The sequence below is a fragment of the Oncorhynchus nerka genome, linkage group LG15 (genome assembly GCF_034236695.1).
Source record: "Oncorhynchus nerka isolate Pitt River linkage group LG15, Oner_Uvic_2.0, whole genome shotgun sequence".
Taxonomy (NCBI): domain Eukaryota; kingdom Metazoa; phylum Chordata; class Actinopteri; order Salmoniformes; family Salmonidae; genus Oncorhynchus; species Oncorhynchus nerka.
Window position 1 is genome coordinate 12,161,083 of NC_088410.1, and position 21,116 is coordinate 12,182,198.

Here is a 21,116-nt window from a genome sequence, read left to right on the forward strand (position 1 = left end):
GTTATGTGTGTTTTCACAACACTCTCATGTTTCACAGGGTCCTCCAAGAAGTACACATTCATCTGTAGGAGGGGAAAAAAAGGTGAGACATGGTTTGAGTCTCCACATAAAAAGTGATGAGAATATTCTGAGAGAGATAGCGCTCACCTAACTCTGTTGACTGGGGAGGAAGCACCACAGAGTCAATCATGTTTTTTGTTTAATCTCTTTCCTAGTTATCCGTCACCATGAGTACGGACGCGGAGATGCAAATCTACGGCAAGGCTGCCATATACCTCCGTAAATCTGAGAAGGAAAGGATGGAGGCACAAGCCACACCCTTTGATTCAAAGAACGCCTGCTATGTGGCAGACAAGGTGGAGCTGTACCTCAAGGGTTTAGTCACTGCCAGGGCAGAAGGGAAGTGTACTGTAACAGTCACGAAACCTGACGGCACTAAGGAGGTAAGCCTGATCTGAAAAGTATTCAAATTCAAGTATGTAACTCTAATTCAAGTATGTAACTCTAATTCTTGTCAAATCTACTAAATGCAACAACAAATAAATAAATACTCATGTTTTTTGTAAGCAGAATATAACCTTCAAGTACATCATTTTCATCGCTGCTATTTAAAAATGGCATGGATTGTTTGTTATTGACTAGTAAAAAAACAGTTAAGTGTCAGTGGGTGGTAAAAAAAGTAGTTGGATTAATGTGGGCATTTTGTTACTGATTATACTTCTATTTAATGAGCAAAAAGCATTCAGTCATGTCCACTTTGATCTGTGTTGTAATCTAGATTTCTGACTGTTTCAGGAAGGAAAAGTGTTCAAAGATGCAGACATCTATGAGATGAACCCCCCTAAGTACGACAAGATTGAGGACATGGCCATGATGACCTACCTGAATGAAGCCTCTGTGTTGTATAACCTCAAAGAGCGTTATGCAGCATGGATGATCTATGTAAGAAACCTGCACATACAAACACACACACACATGAACATAATAAATATACACATACAGTACTACACATAAATGAAAGGTAGAAACCAAAACAAATCAATACAGTAAACCACATCAGTTTACCAAAGTACACCCACATCCTCACATAAATCCAGGTAAAAGTCTATCTGATTTTATTAATCCTTTAACTTAATTATGCTTTCATCCAGACCTACTCGGGGCTCTTCTGTGCCACGGTGAACCCCTACAAGTGGCTCCCTGTGTACGATGAAGAGGTTGTCAACGCCTACAGAGGGAAGAAGAGGATGGAGGCTCCACCCCATATCTTCTCCGTCTCTGACAACGCCTTCCAGTTCATGATGATTGGTATGATATCTCATGGATGGATGGTTGGATCAATCAATCACATTTATTTATAAAGCGATTTTTACATAAGCAGATATCAGAAAGTGCTTATATAAAAACCCAGCCTAAAACCCCAAACAGCAAGCAAAGCAAATGTAGAAGCACTGTTGCTAGAATAACTCCATAGAAAGGCCTAGAGAGGAACCTGTCTCTGTGGGGTGGCCAGTCCTCTTCTGACTGTGCCGGTTAGAGATTATAAGAGTATATGGCCATTAAGGCCAGATTGTTCTTCAAGATGTTCAAACGTTTATAGATGACCAGCAGGGTCAAATAATAATCACAGTGGTTGTAGAGGGTGCAACAGGTCAGTACCTCAAGAGTAAATGTCAGTTGGAATTTCATAGCCGAGCATTCAGAGGTCGAGATAGCAGGTGGGGTATAGAGAGAGAGAGGGTGTGAGAGAGAGAGAGAGAGAGAGAGAGAGAGAGTGTGGGAGAGAGAGAGAGTCGAAAAACAGCAGGTCAAGGACAACGTAGCACATCCAGTGAACAGGTTAGGGTTCCATAGCCGGAGGCAGAACCGTTGAAACTGTCGCGGCAGCACATCTAGGTGGACTAGGGACAGCCAGGAGTCATCAGGCCAGATAGTCCCGAGGCATGGTCCTAGGGCTCAGGGCTTTAGAGATAGAGAGAGAGAATACTTAGGTTCACACAGGATACCAGATAAGACAGACAGACCCAAGCCCTATTCTTCAGTAAAGACTGAAAGGTTGAGACAGAGTCTGCATCTCTCACATGGATAGACAGACCAATACATAAAAATGTCCACAAGTGCCGATGGATGGATGGATGGGTGGATTAAAATATGCTTCAGAGAGGTCGGTATCTACTGTTTTCTAGTCTAGTTAACAACAGTTTGCTGGGAAAATCTGATCTCACTACCCTTGAATGGAAAATGTTCCAAAATGAAATTCATGATGATGCTATGAATTAAATAATGTCCCCTGAATGTGTTTTTTGGTTCCAGATAAGGAGAACCAGTCCGTCCTGATTACGTAAGTTGTTTACTAAAATGTCACTTGAGAAAGTGTTTCTATTGTAATAAGTTGGGTCACTTGGTGTGATGAAATACATGACATTATGAATGGATTAGAGCATCAGGTTATGTGTAATAACGAGTCGATGAGAAGGATTATTTGTTAAAGACTTATGTCAGAACACAGGTTAACTGTGTATTTTTCTATGCTATTTCTTAGTGAAAGCCAATCTGACACTCAAACATGTAACTAAAACCCCTCTTTCTCTGTCATATAAACCAGTGGAGAATCCGGTGCAGGAAAGACTGTCAACACCAAGCGTGTCATCCAGTACTTTGCCACCATTGCAGTGTCTGGTGGCAAGAAGGAAGCGGACCCCAACAAAATGCAGGTAAGTTGTTCTTATGTTTGACTTTTAATCACATTTCAGTTTGGTTTTCTGAGCAAACCTTTTTTCCAGCTGTGAATCATGTTTCAAGAAATTTGTTCAAGTCATTGAGAAAAACAAACTTTACCACTTTTCCTGTTTCTGAGAAACTTGTGTTTGTCTCAACCAGGGGTCTCTTGAGGATCAGATCATTGCAGCTAACCCTCTGCTGGAGTCTTACGGTAATGCCAAGACAGTGAGGAACGACAACTCGTCTCGCTTTGTAAGTATGAAGGGCACACTGTGGAAGTTACCTCATATTGGAAACATGTATTTCAGTAGTTCCCTTTTGTTATATCAATAGATGTCCAACAAACTGTCTATCAAAGTAAAATGTTGATTAATTTGTTGACCTATTTATAACCCCCATAATCCTCAACAGGGTAAATTCATCAGGATTCACTTCCAGGCTGGTAAACTGGCTAAAGCTGACATTGAGACCTGTGAGTTGGTTTTGATTGTTTCTCAATTCTTTCCTAAATTCAAATACTTTTTGGGGGAGATTATATCATTGAATGTTATCTCATGTTCTCTCTCTTTCTCACTCTCCTTGTGTCACTAAAACTTTCTCTCCCAGATCTGCTGGAGAAGTCCAGAGTGTCCTTCCAGCTGCCTGATGAGAGAGGCTACCACATCTTCTTCCAGATGATGACAGGCCACAAACCTGACATAGTTGGTACGACAAAGTAGAGGTTCAGGGGAAATTATTCCCACCCCCATCTATGGAATATATACAAAATATTCATAATACACACTAATAATACTATTACAATGATTACATCCAAGGTAACAAGGCATCTAGACATGGGACTGGTCTTTGGGAAATATCTATCAAGTAATACACTGTGATGCACTAGTCCACAAGTCTCCGTCTCCTCTTTTGATGCTATTCATTATATACTACATGTATCATTGAGTCCATCTATTGAGTAAAGGAGGGAGAGATACTGTAAATTTAGGAGAGCAGAATTCTAAGATATTTAACTGACAAGCTGTTCTCCATTGTCCACAGAAATGGCGCTCATCACCACTAACCCCTACGACTTCCCCATGTGCAGTCAGGGACAGATCACTGTGGCCAGCATCAACGACAATGAAGAGTTGGATGCCACAGATGTGAGTCAAACAAAGGGTTAACCAAACTCTAGATATAGAATGGGTAGGATCACCATACACACTGAATGTACTGTGCAATTAAAAGTTGGTAGCAGCTGAGAATGTATGATTTTTTATTTACAATTTAGTCATTTAGGAGACTCCATTATCCAGAGAGACTTACTGTAAGTGAGTGCATACATTTTCATACTGGTCCCCCGTGGGATTTGAACCCACAACCCTGGCGTAGCAAGTGTCCTGCTCTACCAACCAAGATACACGAGACAAATTACTTGTGTTAGTTAGGCATGTGCCTCAAGCAACTCTTCATAACTTCACATTTCGTCATGTAAAGCTTCCACAAGAGAGCTAAGTGCCTTGTGGAACTGTGTAAAACTCCTTTTGTGTTTCCATCACTAATGTGTTGGCACAGAGTCATATCTATTCATCACATTCGTTCTGGAGTTGTCGTGGAGGATCGTTTCAAAATATAACACTTACAAGAACATGTGAATTCAATATAGGCTTTTAATACAAGTATATCAGAAGCCAAGATGGTCCACGGAACACACACTTGCCCAGAGCACTGGCTCTGTATTTATACACACACAGCATATGAGTCCATTCCATATGTTAATGAAGTTACTTCCATCAGGTCATCTGCCACCATTATCTTTCAGTCCAGACTTCCTGCTTGTTCATGCCCCATAACACCTGTATCCGCTCTTGATTAGATTACAATGGTGGCAGGACCCTCTCGTGTCCTAAAATTAATATATGTCTATTTTACCCTAAGCACTTATGGCCTTTAACCTAAGCAATTATGTCCTTTACCCTAAACACTGTTTATGTTTGTTCCTCTCTATCTAATCTTTATAATGGTGTCCTGCTCTTTCCATAATAGATCATGTATTTGCCCTAAGCCCTTATGCACAGTAAAGCACGTATGGCTTCGGCCATTACACTTATGTCTGTTTAATCCTTGGTTTCCTGTCCGCTTTCTGTTTGTGGTCTAATGTACACCTGTCCTTACTCTATTTTGTCATATCTGTCTCTATGTCTAAGCGCTTACTCCTACAGAGTGAGCCCAGAACTGTAGTGTAACTGAGCAAACTACAGTTCAGTTCATCTCTGTTGTACTTCCTCTTTAATGCCAGGATGCAATTACAATCCTGGGCTTCACTAATGAAGAGAAGATTGGCATCTACAAGCTGACAGGAGCTGTAGTGCACCATGGAAACTTGAAATTCAAGCAGAAGCAGCGTGAGGAGCAGGCCGAGCCAGACGGCACAGAGGGTGAGTCCCACTCATAGATATACAATATGTAGAGCATTAGTCCCATTCCCCAACATAGAAATAGAACACCTAAGACAGACAGTGCCACATGAAAGTCAGGCAGGAGATCATTTTTGGAGACCAAAATACTACATTCGGATATGATTTGGCAAAACTATTTTGTCAGTGTGACATCAGAAACAAGTGATCTTGTGTCCCTGAGTCTGTTGTTGTTGGTTCTCTCTCCAGTGGCTGATAAAATTGCCTACCTGCTGGGCCTGAACTCAGCTGAGATGTTGAAGGCTCTGTGCTACCCCAGAGTGAAGGTCGGCAACGAGTATGTGACCAAGGGACAGACTGTGGCTCAGGTAAGGCGGCCAAACACAGGATCTACCATTTTCTGAGCACAGGGATTTTCGTGGGGATGAGTGCTATACTTTTTTTGAATAGTGATGTTTTTCCCAAGCTTGTATCACCTTATCACTACACATGGTCAACATCTCATGTATTAATTTGAGGTATTATCATTGCAGGTTAATAACTCAGTCAGTGCTCTGGCCAAGTCCATCTATGAGAGGATGTTCTTGTGGATGGTCATCCGTATCAATGAGATGTTGGACACCAAGAATCCAAGGCAGTTCTATATCGGTGTGCTTGACATTGCCGGGTTTGAGATCTTTGATGTGAGTATGAGACCAGAACAAGACAATTAGTTGTGATTGAGATGGATTACAACCTTGTATGATGAAATGATCCCTTTTAAAACTCCATCAACAGTACAACAGCATGGAGCAGCTGTGCATCAACTTCACCAATGAGAAACTGCAACAGTTTTTCAACCACACCATGTTCGTCCTGGAGCAAGAGGAGTACAAGAAGGAGGGAATCGTCTGGGCCTTCATTGACTTCGGCATGGACTTGGCTGCCTGCATTGAGCTTATTGAGAAGGTAAGATGTCTGTGAGGATTATAATGGACCTCAACAGCAAAGCTCAAATGGAGCGCTGTGTGAGATATTATCAGCATCTGACTGTTGTGATCTCAATATGTTTCCTATTATGTGCCTCTAAATGAATATAATCCTATAACAGCATGTTTACTAATTTAATGAATGTGATCCTAAATGGAAATATCACTAATTTGATATACATCTCTTTCGTAAAGCCATTGGGCATCTTCTCCATCCTTGAAGAGGAGTGCATGTTCCCCAAGTCTTCAGACACCACCTTCAAGGACAAGCTGTACGCCCAGCATCTTGGCAAAACACAGGCGTTTGAGAAGCCCAAGCCTGCCAAAGGCAAGGCAGAGGCCCACTTCTCCCTGGTGCACTACGCCGGTACTGTGGACTACAACATCACTGGATGGCTGGAGAAGAACAAGGACCCCCTGAACGACTCAGTTTGTCAACTGTACGGGAAGTCCGCAGTCAAAATTCTGGCTGCTCTGTATCCTGCTGCCCCACCTGAGGGTAAGACTAGCATCACGTCAAAATAATTAATAAAGCACTAGTTACAACTCCGATCTAAATGTTCTTTAAAGTCTTAGAATGTATCACAATTTCTCAGGGTTAATCACTGGGTTGATTTACTCATAGACTTGGTTAATTTAATCATACAATGTGTCTTATTTTACACAATCTCATTGGCAGCATTTGCCTCTAGATACGTGTGAAGTTAATCAGAGATGATCTGGTTTATAATTAGTGTGCTTGCTGAAGACAAGACCACTCTAGATTTCTTACATACTTTTCTAATTATTATATTCATTCCACCCGCTCTAGGAAATGTACTTTTCTAGTTATCTTTTACTTTTCCCCATTTTAACAGATAAAGCCAAGAAAGGAGGCAAGAAGAAGGGTGGTTCCATGCAGACTGTGTCCTCCCAGTTCAGGGTGAGCTTTTGAAATGTGTATATTCAGCCCTTTAAAAGGTGCATTGATTATCATAAATGATGTCTGAGAAAATGGTTTGTAATCCTCTTACAGGAGAACTTACATAAACTGATGACCAACTTGAGGAGCACTCATCCTCACTTTGTGCGCTGCCTGATCCCCAACGAGTCAAAGACTCCAGGTACAAGAAATATTGAGTTAAATATGTCATCTTATCAGTACAGTATCAGTAACCTTAACAATCCCAATCTATAACCTGTTTATTAGTATTAAAAGAGACTTGTTTTGTTTTACCAGGTCTGATGGAGAACTTCCTGGTTATCCACCAACTCAGGTGTAATGGTGTACTGGAGGGTATCAGGATCTGCAGAAAGGGATTCCCCAGCAGAATCATCTATGCTGACTTCAAGCAGAGGTACATACGCACTCAAACACAACTGCACACACCCACCACATAACATATCTGCTCCAAGGGTTTTCCCAGCATCATAATATTCTTACCTTTTATGTAATATACCCAACTTATTACAACTTGACATACTTTAAAACTGTATTCTCATTCAGGTACAAAGTACTGAATGCCAGTGTCATCCCTGAGGGCCAGTTCATGGACAACAAGAAGGCTTCTGAGAAGCTGCTTGGGTCCATTGATGTGAATCACGAGGATTACAAGTTTGGACACACCAAGGTCAGTCAAAACCCCCAGCTAAAACTGACAACAAAACACAGCTTGAATAATAATTTAAACCGGTACCATATAAAATCTCTCCAGGTGATCTATCCATCCTTATGTTCTTTCTTCTTCATTTAACTAATGGAAAAGGTGGAAAAACATTGTCCAGTTTTTTTCTTCAAAGTCATGCATCACAAGTTTGGAAGAGAAACTAAAGTCATTATCATGCGCATGGTGTTATAGTGGTATGGCTGCAGTTATCTGTATCTGTGTACATTATTAATCTACAGTGCCTTCAGAAAGTATTCACACCCCTTGACTTTTTCCACATTTTGTCGTGTGAAAAGTCGGGATTTAATTATGATTTGTTGTCAATGAGTGACACAAACTATTCTAATGTCAAAGTTCAAACGTTTGTAAATAACAATTATGAAAAATAAAATATGATTACATAAGTATTCAACCCTCAGAGCCAAGACATGTTAGACTTACTTTTGGAAGTGATTACAGCTGTGAGCCTTTCTGGGTAAGTCTTTAAGAGCTTTCCACACCTGGATTGTACAATATTTGAACATTACTCTTTAAACAATTCTTCAAGCTCTGTCAAGATGGTTGTTGATCATTGCTAGACAGCCATTTTCAAGTCGTGCCATAGATTTTCATGCCGATTTAAGTCAAAACTGTAGCTTGGCCACTCAGGAACATTCAATATCATTTTGGTTACAACTCCAGTGTAGATTTGGCCTTCTGCTTTGGGTTATTGTCCTGCTGAAAGGTGCATTTGTCTCCCAGTGTCTATTGTAAAGCAGACTGAACCAGGTTCTCCTTTAGGGTTTTTGCCTGTGCTTAGCTCTACTCCGTTTCTTTTTATCGTTAAAAAAAACTCCATAGTTTTTGTCAACAACAAGCATACCCACAACATGATGCAGCCACCACCATGCTTGAAAAATGTGGAGTGGTACTTAGTGTTGTGTTGGATTTGTCCCAAACATAATGCTTTGTATTCAGGACTTAAAGTACATTTCTTTGCCACATTCTTTTGCAATTTTACTTTAGTGCCTTATTGCAAACAGGATGCATATTTTGGAATATTTTTAATCTGTACAGGCTTTCTTCTTTTCACTCTGTCATTTACGTTAGTGTTGTGAGGTAACTACAATTTTGTTGATCCATCCTCAGTTTTCTCACAGCCATTAAACTCTGTTTTAAAGTCACTATTCGCCTCATGATGAAATCCCTAAGCGGTTTCCTTTCTCTCTGGCAACGGAGTTAGGAAGGATGCCTATATATTTGTAGTTACTAGGTGTATTGATACACCATCCAAAGTGTTATCGATAACTTTACCCATCTACCAATAGGTGCCTTTCTTTGTGAGGCATTGGAAAAACCTCCCTGGCCTTTGTGGTTGAATCTGTGTTTGAAATTTACTGCTCGATTGAGGGACCTTACAGATAATTGTATGTGTGGGGTAGAGATGAGCAAGTCATTAAAATGTCATGTTAAACACTATTATTGCACACAGAGTGAGTCCATGCAACTTATTATGTGACTTGTTAAGCACATTTTTACTCCTGAACTTATTTAGGCTTGACGTAACAAAGGGGTTGGATACTTATTGACCGAAGACATTTCAGCTTTTCATTTCAAATGAATTAATTTGTAAAAATGTGTCTAAAAACATAATTCCACTTTGACATTATGGGTTATTGTGTGAAGGCCAGTGACACAACATCTCAATGTAATTCATTTTAAATTCAGGCTGGGAAAAGTTGGACTGTGAATACTTTCTGAAGGCTCTAACCACTTAGAAACAACCTGTTACATGGTTTGTTTGTAACCATTGCAGAGTTAATGTTGTTTAAATCAATCTAGTGGTGTTGTTCCCCTCTTTTGATTCAACCCTTTCTATCTGTGGTTCCATTGACCATGTTAACCTGTGTCTCAGGTGTTCTTCAAAGCCGGTCTGCTGGGTGTCCTGGAGGAGATGAGAGATGAGAAGCTGGCCACTCTGGTCGGCATGGTCCAGGCTCTCAGCCGTGGATTCCTCATGAGGAGAGAGTTTAGCAAGATGATGGAGAGGAGGTGAGGAATAGTAGACATCTTGGCAAAGCTTTCTGTCAACCACCTGTATCTAATGCATTATGATTACATACTGTATATGCTGTGAGTTGTTCAGAATGAGAAGGTACATCTTATAATTCTCTACTAAAGCTTTTGGGTGAATTCAGTTAGTCCAGAAATGGATATAGCAACTAAGGATTCTAGCTTTATAGCTGCAGTTTGGGATTTGGATGTTCAATTGTCATTTAAATGTGTGGCATTTAAATATTCATTCTTGAAGTATATAAAATGCCTCATTCAGCTTAAAATGCATGACCCGCCTTGCATCTAGACCACTGTCTATGAATTTAGGAGGGGTTACATGTCCCTAGCCCCATTCCTCAGCTGTAAACAAACAGTGGCAGGTGGTTCTGTTTTGATGTTCATCTAATCCCAGAATGTAGCTTTAAGTATGTCACTCACCATGTCACTCTGTCCTTTCTGTCGACCAGAGATTCCATCTTCGCCATCCAGTACAACATCCGCTCATTCATGAATGTCAAAACCTGGCCATGGATGAAGTTGTACTTCAAGATCAAGCCCCTGCTGCAGAGCGCTGAGACTGAGAAGGAGCTGGCCAACATGAAGGAGAACTATGAGAAGATGACGACAGACCTGGCCAAGGCTCTGGCTACAAAGAAGCAAATGGAGGAGAAGTTGGTGGCCCTGACGCAGGAGAAGAACGACCTGGCGCTCCAAATAGCATCTGTGAGTGAAAAACTACCCTCAAATGGGCACATTTACACACACATGAATAGAAACACATTAACACTCTGTGAAGTATGTGGCCAACTCACATTTCTATTGCCCATGTTATATGCTGTGTATGTTTCATGAATGTCTATTGATTTGCTCTGACATCTTTCACTAAAGTGAGGCCTCTGATTATTCCTCCTGTTCTGAAACCAGGAAGGAGAGAGTCTGAACGATGCTGAGGAAAGGTGTGAGGGGCTCATCAAGAGCAAGATCCAGCTGGAGGCCAAACTCAAAGAGACGACCGAGAGGCTGGAGGATGAGGAGGAGATCAATGCTGAGTTGACTGCCAAGAAGAGGAAGCTGGAGGATGAGTGCTCTGAGCTGAAGAAGGACATTGATGACCTGGAGCTCACCCTGGCCAAAGTGGAGAAGGAGAAGCACGCCACTGAAAACAAGGTATTGTGTTTTACCATAGACAGTCTAACCAAACAATAATCAACTCAAAACATAGCAGAAAAGAGATGGAATTCAAGTTGTATTGTGGGTGCAGGAAAAATTAAGACACAATAGTAGAATTTCAGTTGTGGGTTACTTCCCATCTAGTGTTGAATCTACAGTGCAGTAATTGTTGACACATTTCTAATCTAAATTAAATGAATGCAATATATAACAAACTAAATCTCCCCTTTATGGTGAAGTATAATTATGTTGTGGACATTTACAGGTTAAAAACCTGACAGAGGAGATGGCGTCTATGGATGAGAGTGTTGCCAAGCTGACCAAGGAGAAGAAAGCCCTCCAAGAGGCCCACCAGCAGACACTGGATGACCTGCAGGCAGAGGAGGACAAAGTCAACACTCTGACCAAGGCCAAGACCAAGCTGGAACAGCAAGTGGACGACGTGAGTGGAGTTTGACATTTTGGCCAATATAATATGTAAGATTAAATTATCTTCAGTTGTTTGATTTTAATAATATATGTGTTTTTATCTTCTAGCTTGAGGGTTCTCTGGAGCAAGAGAAGAAGCTCCGTATGGACCTTGAGAGATCCAAGAGAAAACTGGAGGGAGATCTGAAACTGGCCCAGGAGTCCATAATGGACCTGGAGAATGACAAGCAGCAAGCTGATGAGAAAATCAAGAAGTAAACACAAACAAATGACTACAGTATTACCTGCTATAATGGTTGTTCTTGGCTAATACTTGTTATTATGAATTAGCATTTCCATGGAGATTCTTACAAGCAAAGTGAATGGTATAATACTCTCCCTTTACACTATCAAAACAAAACTAACTCTGCAATCAACCTATTTGTGTTTCTTAGGAAGGAGTTTGAGACCACCCAGCTCCTCAGCAAGGTTGAGGATGAACAGTCTCTGGGAGCTCAGCTGCAGAAGAAGATCAAGGAACTCCAGGTATAGTACAGGATATAAGCTCCAGTACAGAAAAGCACAGACTTGAATCAGTTCCTTAACAACATTATTCTGGTAGCAGACATTTTTCCCGGTGGCTTCTGATGGCTGAGTAGGTTGGAAGGTGATGCTGTTTACTAGTGCTTCCAAAAGTTGTAAAGATGGTGCTTATTAACATTGTGGTTTTTGTTCCTGCATGGAACGCTGTCTGCTGAATAAATTAGTGTAACTATCCTTGTCGTAACACATTTATGAAAAATATACATACTATTATAATTTTGTGAGTTTCAATTGTTTCAACTGTATTGTAGTGTTCATCCCCCTGCTTTTACACCTGTTCTAGGCCCGTATTGAGGAGCTGGAGGAGGAAATTGAGGCTGAGCGTGCTGCCAGGGCTAAGGTTGAGAAGCAGAGGGCCGATCTCTCCAGGGAACTTGAGGAGATCAGTGAGAGGCTGGAGGAGGCCGGAGGCGCCACTGCTGCTCAGATTGAGATGAACAAGAAGCGTGAGGCTGAGTTCCAGAAGCTGCGTCGTGATCTTGAAGAGTCCACCCTGCAGCATGAGGCCACAGCCGCCGCTCTGCGCAAGAAGCAGGCCGACAGTGTGGCTGAGCTCGGGGAGCAGATCGACAACCTACAGCGCGTCAAGCAGAAGCTGGAGAAGGAGAAGAGCGAGTACAAGATGGAGATTGATGACCTCTCTAGCAACATGGAGGCCGTCGCCAAGGCTAAGGTGAGTAGTGATGTTTTGATCAAGCAGTGTTGAGGAGGGTCAACTACATCACCATTCAAGTGACCTGAAGTTGACAGGAGTCACATATATAAAGTAATGATGGAACATGTTTCACTAACAGGGAAATCTGGAGAAGATGTGCCGTACTCTTGAGGACCAGCTGAGTGAGCTCAAGACTAAGAATGATGAGAATGTTCGCCAGGTCAACGACATCAGCGGACAGAGGGCCAGACTCCTGACAGAAAATGGTACCATAAACAATGAACAGCAACCCAATGCTTTCCTTCAGTAAAACACAAAGTAATGTGGGCTGTAACCACTTCTTCTGAGGAGTCTCCACTGGTCCACATAGTTTCTACTGTACTATTCAACACCGAACAACATTGCCCCCAAGATACATTAAAATACATTTTCAATCTTAGAAAACAGAGATGTCATTAACAAGATGTTCCTCTGTCCCTACAGGTGAGTTTGGCCGCCAGCTGGAGGAGAAGGAAGCTCTGGTGTCTCAGCTGACCAGAGGAAAACAGGCCTTCACCCAGCAGGTGGAGGAGCTGAAGAGGGCGATTGAGGAGGAGGTCAAGGTAAGGGACCCAAGATGGAGAGTTTAGAGCCATATATTTACATAGACGGTGACTACGCCACCCTCAGACTCCTAGTGTCTCTCCATCATCAGAGATTTCTACTGTCTCTCCATCCTCAGAGACCCCTACTGTCTCTAAACCCTCATAGACTCCTATTGTCTCTCCATCATCAGAGACTCCTACTGTCTCTCCATCATCAGAGACTTCTACTGTCTCTCCATCATCAGAGACTTCTACTGTCTCTCCATCCTCAGAGGCTTCTACTGTCTCTCCATCCTCAGAGGCCCCTACTGTCTCTCCATCATCAGAGACTTCTACTGTCTCTCCATCCTCAGAGGCTTCTACTGTCTCTCCACCCTCAGAGACTCCTACTGTCTCTAAACCCTCATAGACTCCTACTGTCTCTCCATCCTCAGAGACCCCTACTGTCTCTCCATCCTCAGAGACCCCTACTGTCTCTCCATCCTCAGAGACCCCTACTGTCTCTCCATCCTCAGAGACTCCTACTGTCTCTCCATCCTCAGAGACCCCTACTGTCTCTCCATCCTCAGAGACCCCTACTGTCTCTCCATCCTCAGAGACCCCTACTGTCTCTCCATCCTCAGAGACCCCTACTGTCTCTCCATCCTCAGAGACCCCTACTGTCATTTGTTTGTCTTTCTCTCTCATCTCTCTTTGCATTTTGTCTTTCTTTCTCACAGGCTAAAAACGCACTGGCCCACGGTGTTCAGTCTGCCCGCCATGACTGTGACCTCCTGAGGGAGCAGTTTGAGGAGGAGCAGGAGGCCAAGGCAGAGCTGCAACGCGGCATGTCCAAGGCCAACAGTGAGGTGGCTCAGTGGAGGACTAAGTATGAAACTGATGCTATCCAGCGCACAGAGGAGCTGGAGGAGGCCAAGTGAGTCGCACGCAACAGAAAAAACTCAAATATAGGGTATTGATGGTGAGGGTGGTATATGATGGGGTTAGTATATGATTTAACATTTCTTTCAAACTGTAAAACCGACCTCTATTGTCTAACAGGAAGAAGCTGGCCCAGCGTCTGCAGGATGCTGAGGAGACCATTGAGGCGACCAACTCCAAGTGCGCCTCCCTGGAGAAGACCAAGCAGAGGCTGCAGGGAGAGGTGGAGGACCTCATGATTGATGTTGAGAGAGCCAACGCATTGGCCGCCAACCTCGACAAGAAGCAGAGGAACTTTGACAAGGTGAAAATGAATAAACCTTACCATAGGCTGATATTTACTGACTGCTATATGATCAATTGTAGTAAAATTGTAGCATTTTTCTGATTCAAAACTCTTCATCAATGACTTCTGATGAAAATCCCATGTATTTCGCTAGGTTCTGGCAGAGTGGAAGCAGAAGTATGAGGAGGGCCAGGCTGAGCTGGAAGGAGCTCAGAAGGAGGCTCGATCTATGAGCACTGAACTCTTCAAGATGAAGAACTCCTACGAGGAGGCTCTGGATCATCTGGAAACTCTGAAGAGAGAGAACAAGAACCTGCAACGTGAGCATTTGACAGCAAATCTATTTGGCTCATGTTTCATTAGCAATATTAATTGCTGTTATTAAATTCACTATGATTCAATGTCAACTTCAGTGCATTGGCGATATCCACTGAAAATCTCCCAAGTCTAAACTGCTCCTGTGTGTGTGTGTGTGTGCAGAGGAGATCTCTGACCTGACTGAGCAGATCGGAGAGACTGGCAAGAGCATCCATGAGCTGGAGAAGGCCAAGAAGACCGTGGAGACAGAGAAGTCTGAGATCCAGACCGCTCTGGAGGAGGCTGAGGTACAAACTACAGCTGTTTGTTGGGGAAAGCACTGTTACACTAGCCAATACCAGCTACAGTCCAATAATCCCTGTATTGGAGTTTATTGTAGTCATATATATATATATATTTACATCCTTGTGTTATATACATACAAATGTATTGAACACAATTGGCCTGACTGCCTCTGTTTGTCCAGGGAACACTGGAGCACGAGGAATCCAAGATTCTGCGTGTGCAGCTGGAGCTGAACCAGATCAAGGGTGAGGTGGACAGGAAGATTGCAGAGAAGGACGAGGAGATGGAGCAGATCAAGAGGAACAGCCAGAGGGTGGTTGACTCCATGCAGAGCACCCTGGACTCTGAGGTCAGGAGCAGGAATGATGCCCTAAGGGTGAAGAAGAAGATGGAGGGAGACCTGAACGAGATGGAGATCCAGCTGAGCCACTCCAACAGGCAGGCCTCTGAGGCCCAGAAACAGCTGAGGAACGTCCAGGGACAGCTCAAGGTAAAGGGACTGGGACATCAGGTTCAAACACCTGAACATGGAGAGGGATTTGTTTGTGAATCTGTAGAAAATAACAGAACAGAGTAATTGAATAGATTGAACTATATACTGTAGAAAGGTAGGGATATTGAGTAAATTCTTCACAATGAACATTTTTATCGCCCATCCTATCACCCCTTCATCCACAAGTCCTAATGAACGTATGTCATTGTGAACCCCAGGATGCCCAATTGCACCTTGATGACGCCGTCCGCGTCGCAGAGGACATGAAGGAGCAGGCAGCCATGGTGGAGCGCAGAAACGGCCTGATGGTGGCTGAAATCGAGGAGCTGAGAGTTGCTCTGGAGCAGACAGAGAGAGGCCGCAAAGTGGCTGAGACTGAGCTGGTTGACGCCAGTGAGCGTGTTGGACTGCTGCACTCCCAGGTATCTGTCAAAAGCCATTTCTAATGAAAATCAACCAAGCAAACTGTTTACACACACCTGGAATTCAACAGTTCTTGCCCTTAGACTTTCATAATTTCAGGCTTGTGCTTGTAGGTTATCTCGAGAGTCAAACAAATTGTCTTGTTTCCTCCTTCAGAACACCAGCCTTCTGAACACCAAGAAGAAGCTGGAGACTGACCTGGTGCAGGTGCAGGGAGAGGTGGACGACATCGTCCAGGAGGCCAGGAATGCAGAGGAGAAGGCCAAGAAGGCAATCACTGATGTGAGTCTTTGAATTACATCAACTTGACTTGTCCCTAAGGCCAATGATAGCTGGGCTGGTTAAGAACAACAAAGATATCAGAGACGTCATGATTGGTGCCAATTGGTGCATGAATTAAACAAACTACTTTTCCAGGCGGCCATGATGGCTGAGGAGCTGAAGAAGGAGCAGGACACCAGCTCTCACCTGGAGAGGATGAAGAAGAACCTGGAGATCACAGTCAAGGACCTGCAGCACCGCCTGGATGAGGCTGAGAATCTGGCCATGAAGGGAGGCAAGAAGCAGCTCCAGAAACTGGAGTCCAGGGTGAGTTACCAGCAGGGTGGATTAGGGTGATTGACTGATTGCTGGAAAAGTATTTGATCATGTAAAATACAAAGGAGCATTGTGTCATGACTTTTTCTAGATCAGGGGTTCCCAAACTTCTTTGCATTGGGGACCCATTTTGTGATCAGGAACGCCTTCATAATATCAGAACACAATTCCTACATGAGAGTGTGATAAAACATAGCTTCCAAGCAGTTGTACTATTACTTCTGCAGTGCATGGTTGGACTAATGAAGTCTCGGACCCTGGTAAAGAACATTATACAGCTTAAATTTGTCTCTCTGTATGTAGCGTTGTGTGGTCTCAGTTATCGTGATGTGTGTTTTGTCCTATATTTATATGTTATTTATTTTGACATTTTTAATCCCAGCCCCTGTCCCCGCAGAGGTCTTTTGCCTTTTGGTAGGCCGTCATTGTAAATAAGTATGTGTTCTTAACTGACTTTCCTAGTTAAATAAAGGTTAAATAAATACAAATAATTACAGTGCAATTATGTCCAAATAAAAAATGTTGGGAATGTGTTACACTTATGCAGTGGAGTTGAGAAGAATTGGAACCAAGATCTTCAAATAAATTGAAGACATAAAAAATGTATTTATCTAGTTGTTTCATTTAGGCTTGTACATTTCTTCTAAACTGCTATTCAATTAATAGAATCAATAATAATTATAATAATAATACAATTTCTGATACATAAACACACATTCATCCAATTCATCTCATAGTGATATTTGATTTACATCTAGTTACAGTTGTTTAATTTATCTCTCTCTAGATCGCTATCAACTTCATGTCTCATTCACTCTGCTGCAAAAGGGCCGTTACTAGGGAAGCTAGCGTTGCTATGCGGGGCTACCAGCTAGAAGGCTAACGGCTAAATTAGCTTGTAGGCTAGAGGACTTTCATAAGTTCATAAAAACATAAAATCTCAACAAACATATGTACATACCCCGGAAACATTACACTGGAATATGGTGCTTCTCCATTTGCTTACCTTCAAAATAAATACATCAAAAATGTATTAATTTAGCTGCTTTTGTCTTGCTGTTGACTCACTGGACAAACTTCTGTCAACAGCGCGAGCCCATAATTGAAGTCACGTCACAACCAGGGTTGTCATGCTCAGCCAAAATTTCTAGACCAATGACGACCCAAAACCTGCCCACAAGGCCTGAAAACACGCCAAAAATAATAATTCAAAAGCAAGAGAAAAGCAAAAGCACATTTAAATAATCATTATTGTGAGCTAATGTGACTGATAAAGGAAATATATTGCAAGAGAAAATATAATTAAACGTCGTTTTCAAAGTAGAGCAATTTTGTTGGAAAACCGCAACATGGCAAACCCTGCTCACAATATTTAAACAGTGGCATCTAGTGGTCATACTGGTACTGCATCATACACCGCTAAATGCATGCCAAAATGTATAAAAAGTCAAATGTATTATAAATAAAATGAGAATTGAGTTGAAACAATTGGTCATTGTTGTAACACCGTGCATACCAGTATCCCTGTGAGCCTCCCAGGCCCATGTTGTACATCTAGGGGTTAAGAACATAAACAGAGGATGATTAATATTACATTGTATTGGACCTTCTAATCTTGTTCCACAGCTCCTCTGTAGTTTCATCTGTTGTTGCTAGCAAACATAAGCAAATGTAAAATAAACAAATGTAAAATTGAAATTGCACGTTGGGAACCACTTGTAAAATTACATAGGAACAGACAATTGTGCCTCCTTGACTGGGTAGAAGACTTTACCTGTTTTACAAGATTTGTTACATCTGATTTCACCACCTCAAACAAATGCCTAAATGTATTTGTTCCACAAAGGTGCGTGAGCTCGAGACTGAGGTGGAGGCTGAGCAGAGAAGAGGTGCAGACGCTGTCAAGGGAGTCCGCAAGTATGAGCGCAGAGTCAAGGAGCTCACTTACCAGGTAAGAGAAAGTACATTCTTCACACAGACAGGTTTGTGTATAAAACTATGGGACATTGATTCTTTGATCTTCTCCCACAGACTGAGGAGGATAAGAAGAACGTTAGCAGACTTCAGGACCTGGTAGATAAGCTGCAGATGAAAGTGAAGGCCTACAAGAGGCATTCTGAGGAAGCGGTGAGTCACAGACTTAGTCAAAATGAAAAAAACATTAAAGAAAAAAAATCCATAGTAAACATTACAAAACTTAATGTCCATAAAATGTAGTTTGAAGTAAGTGTTGCTACAGCACATCAGTCAACAATGACAATTGATAGTGCAAGTAATTGCTGATGAAATTGTACACATTCGTGAGTGCCTCCTATTCGTTACCAACATAAAGGAGAGGGGGTTGAATATGAATTTGCTGTGCCAGGGGCTGGTCTAGTGATCGTGCTGGAGGCAGTGGTTTGATCCCCTGTTCTGCCACTCACTTCCTCTGCTGTATCATCTAGCTCCCTGTATACATTGTTATCCTAAAAACAGAATATTAATTTGCTACCTGAAGCTTCAAACTTTAAATGCTGATGTTCTGCTCTCCCTCTCTTTTCCTCACCCAGGAGGAAGCAGCAAACCAGCACATGTCTAAGTTCAGGAAGGTTCAGCATGAACTGGAGGAGGCTGAGGAGCGTGCTGACATCGCTGAGACTCAGGTCAACAAGCTCAGAGCCAAGACCCGTGACTCTGGAAAGGTACAGAACTGCTGCTAAACCTGTACCTGACTCATGTTCAGATATGACCACATCAACACCACCTATGATTCAGTCTTCTCAGAGGTCAATACTGAACTTTTACACTCAACAACTGTATTTGAAGATCTAAACTCTAAGAAGAACATTTCAGGAAGGGCTAAACAATCTAATGAGATCCATTATATTCTAGTAATTCAGTTGGTACTTCCATTAACATCAAATATCCAAGCTGATTTACATGTTGAGCACTATAAATCATGTTGATTATTATTACTGATCCATTATATTCTATCCATATATTTATCATGCTCATTATTATTACTGATCCATTATATTCTATCCATATATTTATCATGTTCATTATTATTACTGATCCATTATATTCTATCCATATATTTATCATGTTCATTATTATTACTGATCCATTATATTCTATCCATATATTTATCATGTTCATTATTATTACTGATCCATTATATTCTATCCATATATTTATCATGTTCATTATTATTACTGATCCATTATATTATTTTTTTCTTCTTACAGGGAAAAGAAGTTGCTGAATAAACAAGACCAAAGTATTGAAGATCAAAGTCTTACCATTTTCCTGTGTTGCATAAAATATGATTTTCATGGTGAAATGTTGAGCATTGATTAAAAACATGTGGATCTACATACACTTCCTTTGTGACTGTGGATTTATTACTCAGCAAACAGCTTTTTAATACCATAAAATATTGTACTTTAATTAAAGGAGCAATCTGGGATTCCAACAACAACAAAGCAGACACATCAGCTGAGGGATTAGAATGGAGAAATGTAACCACTCAAATGAATAGACTGAGCTATGGATGTAAAGTCTGACCAGCTAAACATCAAAATTCTAGTTTTAACCCTTTACAGTCAGGGGAATTGTCCTATATGGACAGGCCCAAATTGAAAGTAAGAAAACGTTTAGAGAGTGTAATACAATACAAAATTATTAATCCACTATGTTGGTTCTTAACACTTAGAGGCACAACGTCCCTGGGAGGCTTACAGTGATATTTTAGTCACTCTCTCCAATTTGTTCCATCGCACTTGATTTTATTTCGAGTAAGATAGCAGCCTACATGTTGCCTAGCTTCCCAGACTCCATGCTCCGGCCAAACACTACGCCACGTCCGGGGACGCTAGTTTTCTCTCCGCAATGAAGTGTGTAGCAAACGACAGATCAGCGGAAGGATTTAGTGTGAGTCGTCAGGCTAGTTTACACAAGAAAATACTTGTAATATTGGTAGTCACCGTTTGGATGCCACGATGATACAGTCTACACTGCTCAATGGGGAGAGTTTTCACCGGCAACACAATGACATGAGGCAGGCACAGTGTTCTATATCCTGCTTTCCTCAGTAAGAAATGGGAAGTAGCTAGACAGTGTAGTTAGACAGTGTAGTTAGACAGTGTAGCCAATATCAGTCCAGGGGAATGGCTAAAGCACATTTATCAGTAATGTAAAGTACTTAAGTAAAACTACTTTAAGTTTAAGTATATTTTTGACCATTTTTACTCCTACTATATTCCTAAAGAAGATAGTGTACTTTTTACTCCATATGTTTTCCCTGACACCCAAAAGTACTCGTTGCATTTTGAATGCTTAGCAGGACAAGAAAATGGTCCCATCATTCACGTATTTATCAAGAGAATATCCCTGCTCCTCCCTACTTCCTCTGATCTGGCAGACTCACTAACACGAACGCTTTGTTTGTAAATCATGTCTGAGTGTTGGAGTGTGCCTCTGGCTACCCGTAAATTCAAGACACAAGAAAACATTTCCATCAGCTTTGCTTGCATCCACTTATATCAGTGCATTCGCGACAAACTTAGCATTTTGAAATTTCTATTCGGCGCCAACGAGCGTCTGTGTTGCCAAGGGCTAAAATAG

The 21,116-nt window shown here is 41.8% G+C and overlaps 1 protein-coding gene across 1 annotated transcript; it reads left to right on the forward strand.

Moving 5' to 3' along the window:
- The first annotated feature begins 37 nt into the window (after positions 1-37).
- Positions 38-19,871, forward strand: LOC115118685 (myosin heavy chain, fast skeletal muscle-like). The gene is made up of 40 exons (XM_065000964.1): positions 38-82; positions 216-443; positions 796-942; positions 1,152-1,308; positions 2,314-2,341; positions 2,606-2,714; positions 2,881-2,973; positions 3,133-3,193; positions 3,328-3,426; positions 3,763-3,866; positions 5,003-5,141; positions 5,370-5,488; positions 5,654-5,803; positions 5,898-6,068; positions 6,284-6,587; positions 6,946-7,010; positions 7,104-7,191; positions 7,308-7,425; positions 7,575-7,698; positions 9,629-9,765; positions 10,236-10,491; positions 10,693-10,935; positions 11,204-11,380; positions 11,476-11,621; positions 11,802-11,892; positions 12,233-12,622; positions 12,744-12,870; positions 13,088-13,206; positions 13,908-14,104; positions 14,230-14,413; positions 14,550-14,715; positions 14,876-15,000; positions 15,180-15,488; positions 15,710-15,913; positions 16,071-16,196; positions 16,332-16,502; positions 18,358-18,462; positions 18,543-18,638; positions 19,061-19,192; positions 19,739-19,871. The coding sequence occupies exons 2-40, from the start codon at positions 228-230 to the stop codon at positions 19,757-19,759; spliced, it is 5,814 nt and encodes a 1,937-aa protein (XP_064857036.1). The 5' UTR covers positions 38-82; positions 216-227; the 3' UTR covers positions 19,760-19,871.
- Positions 19,872-21,116: the final 1,245 nt, after the last annotated feature.

Coding starts and splice junctions, on each gene's coding strand:
- LOC115118685 (XM_065000964.1), top strand. CDS start 228: ATGAGTACGGACGCGGAGATGCAAATCTACGGCAAGGCTGCCATATAC. Junction 6,069..6,283: donor GCATTGAGCTTATTGAGAAG/GTAAGATGTCTG, acceptor TCTTTCGTAAAG/CCATTGGGCATCTTCTCCAT. Junction 15,489..15,709: donor ACGTCCAGGGACAGCTCAAG/GTAAAGGGACTG, acceptor TGTGAACCCCAG/GATGCCCAATTGCACCTTGA.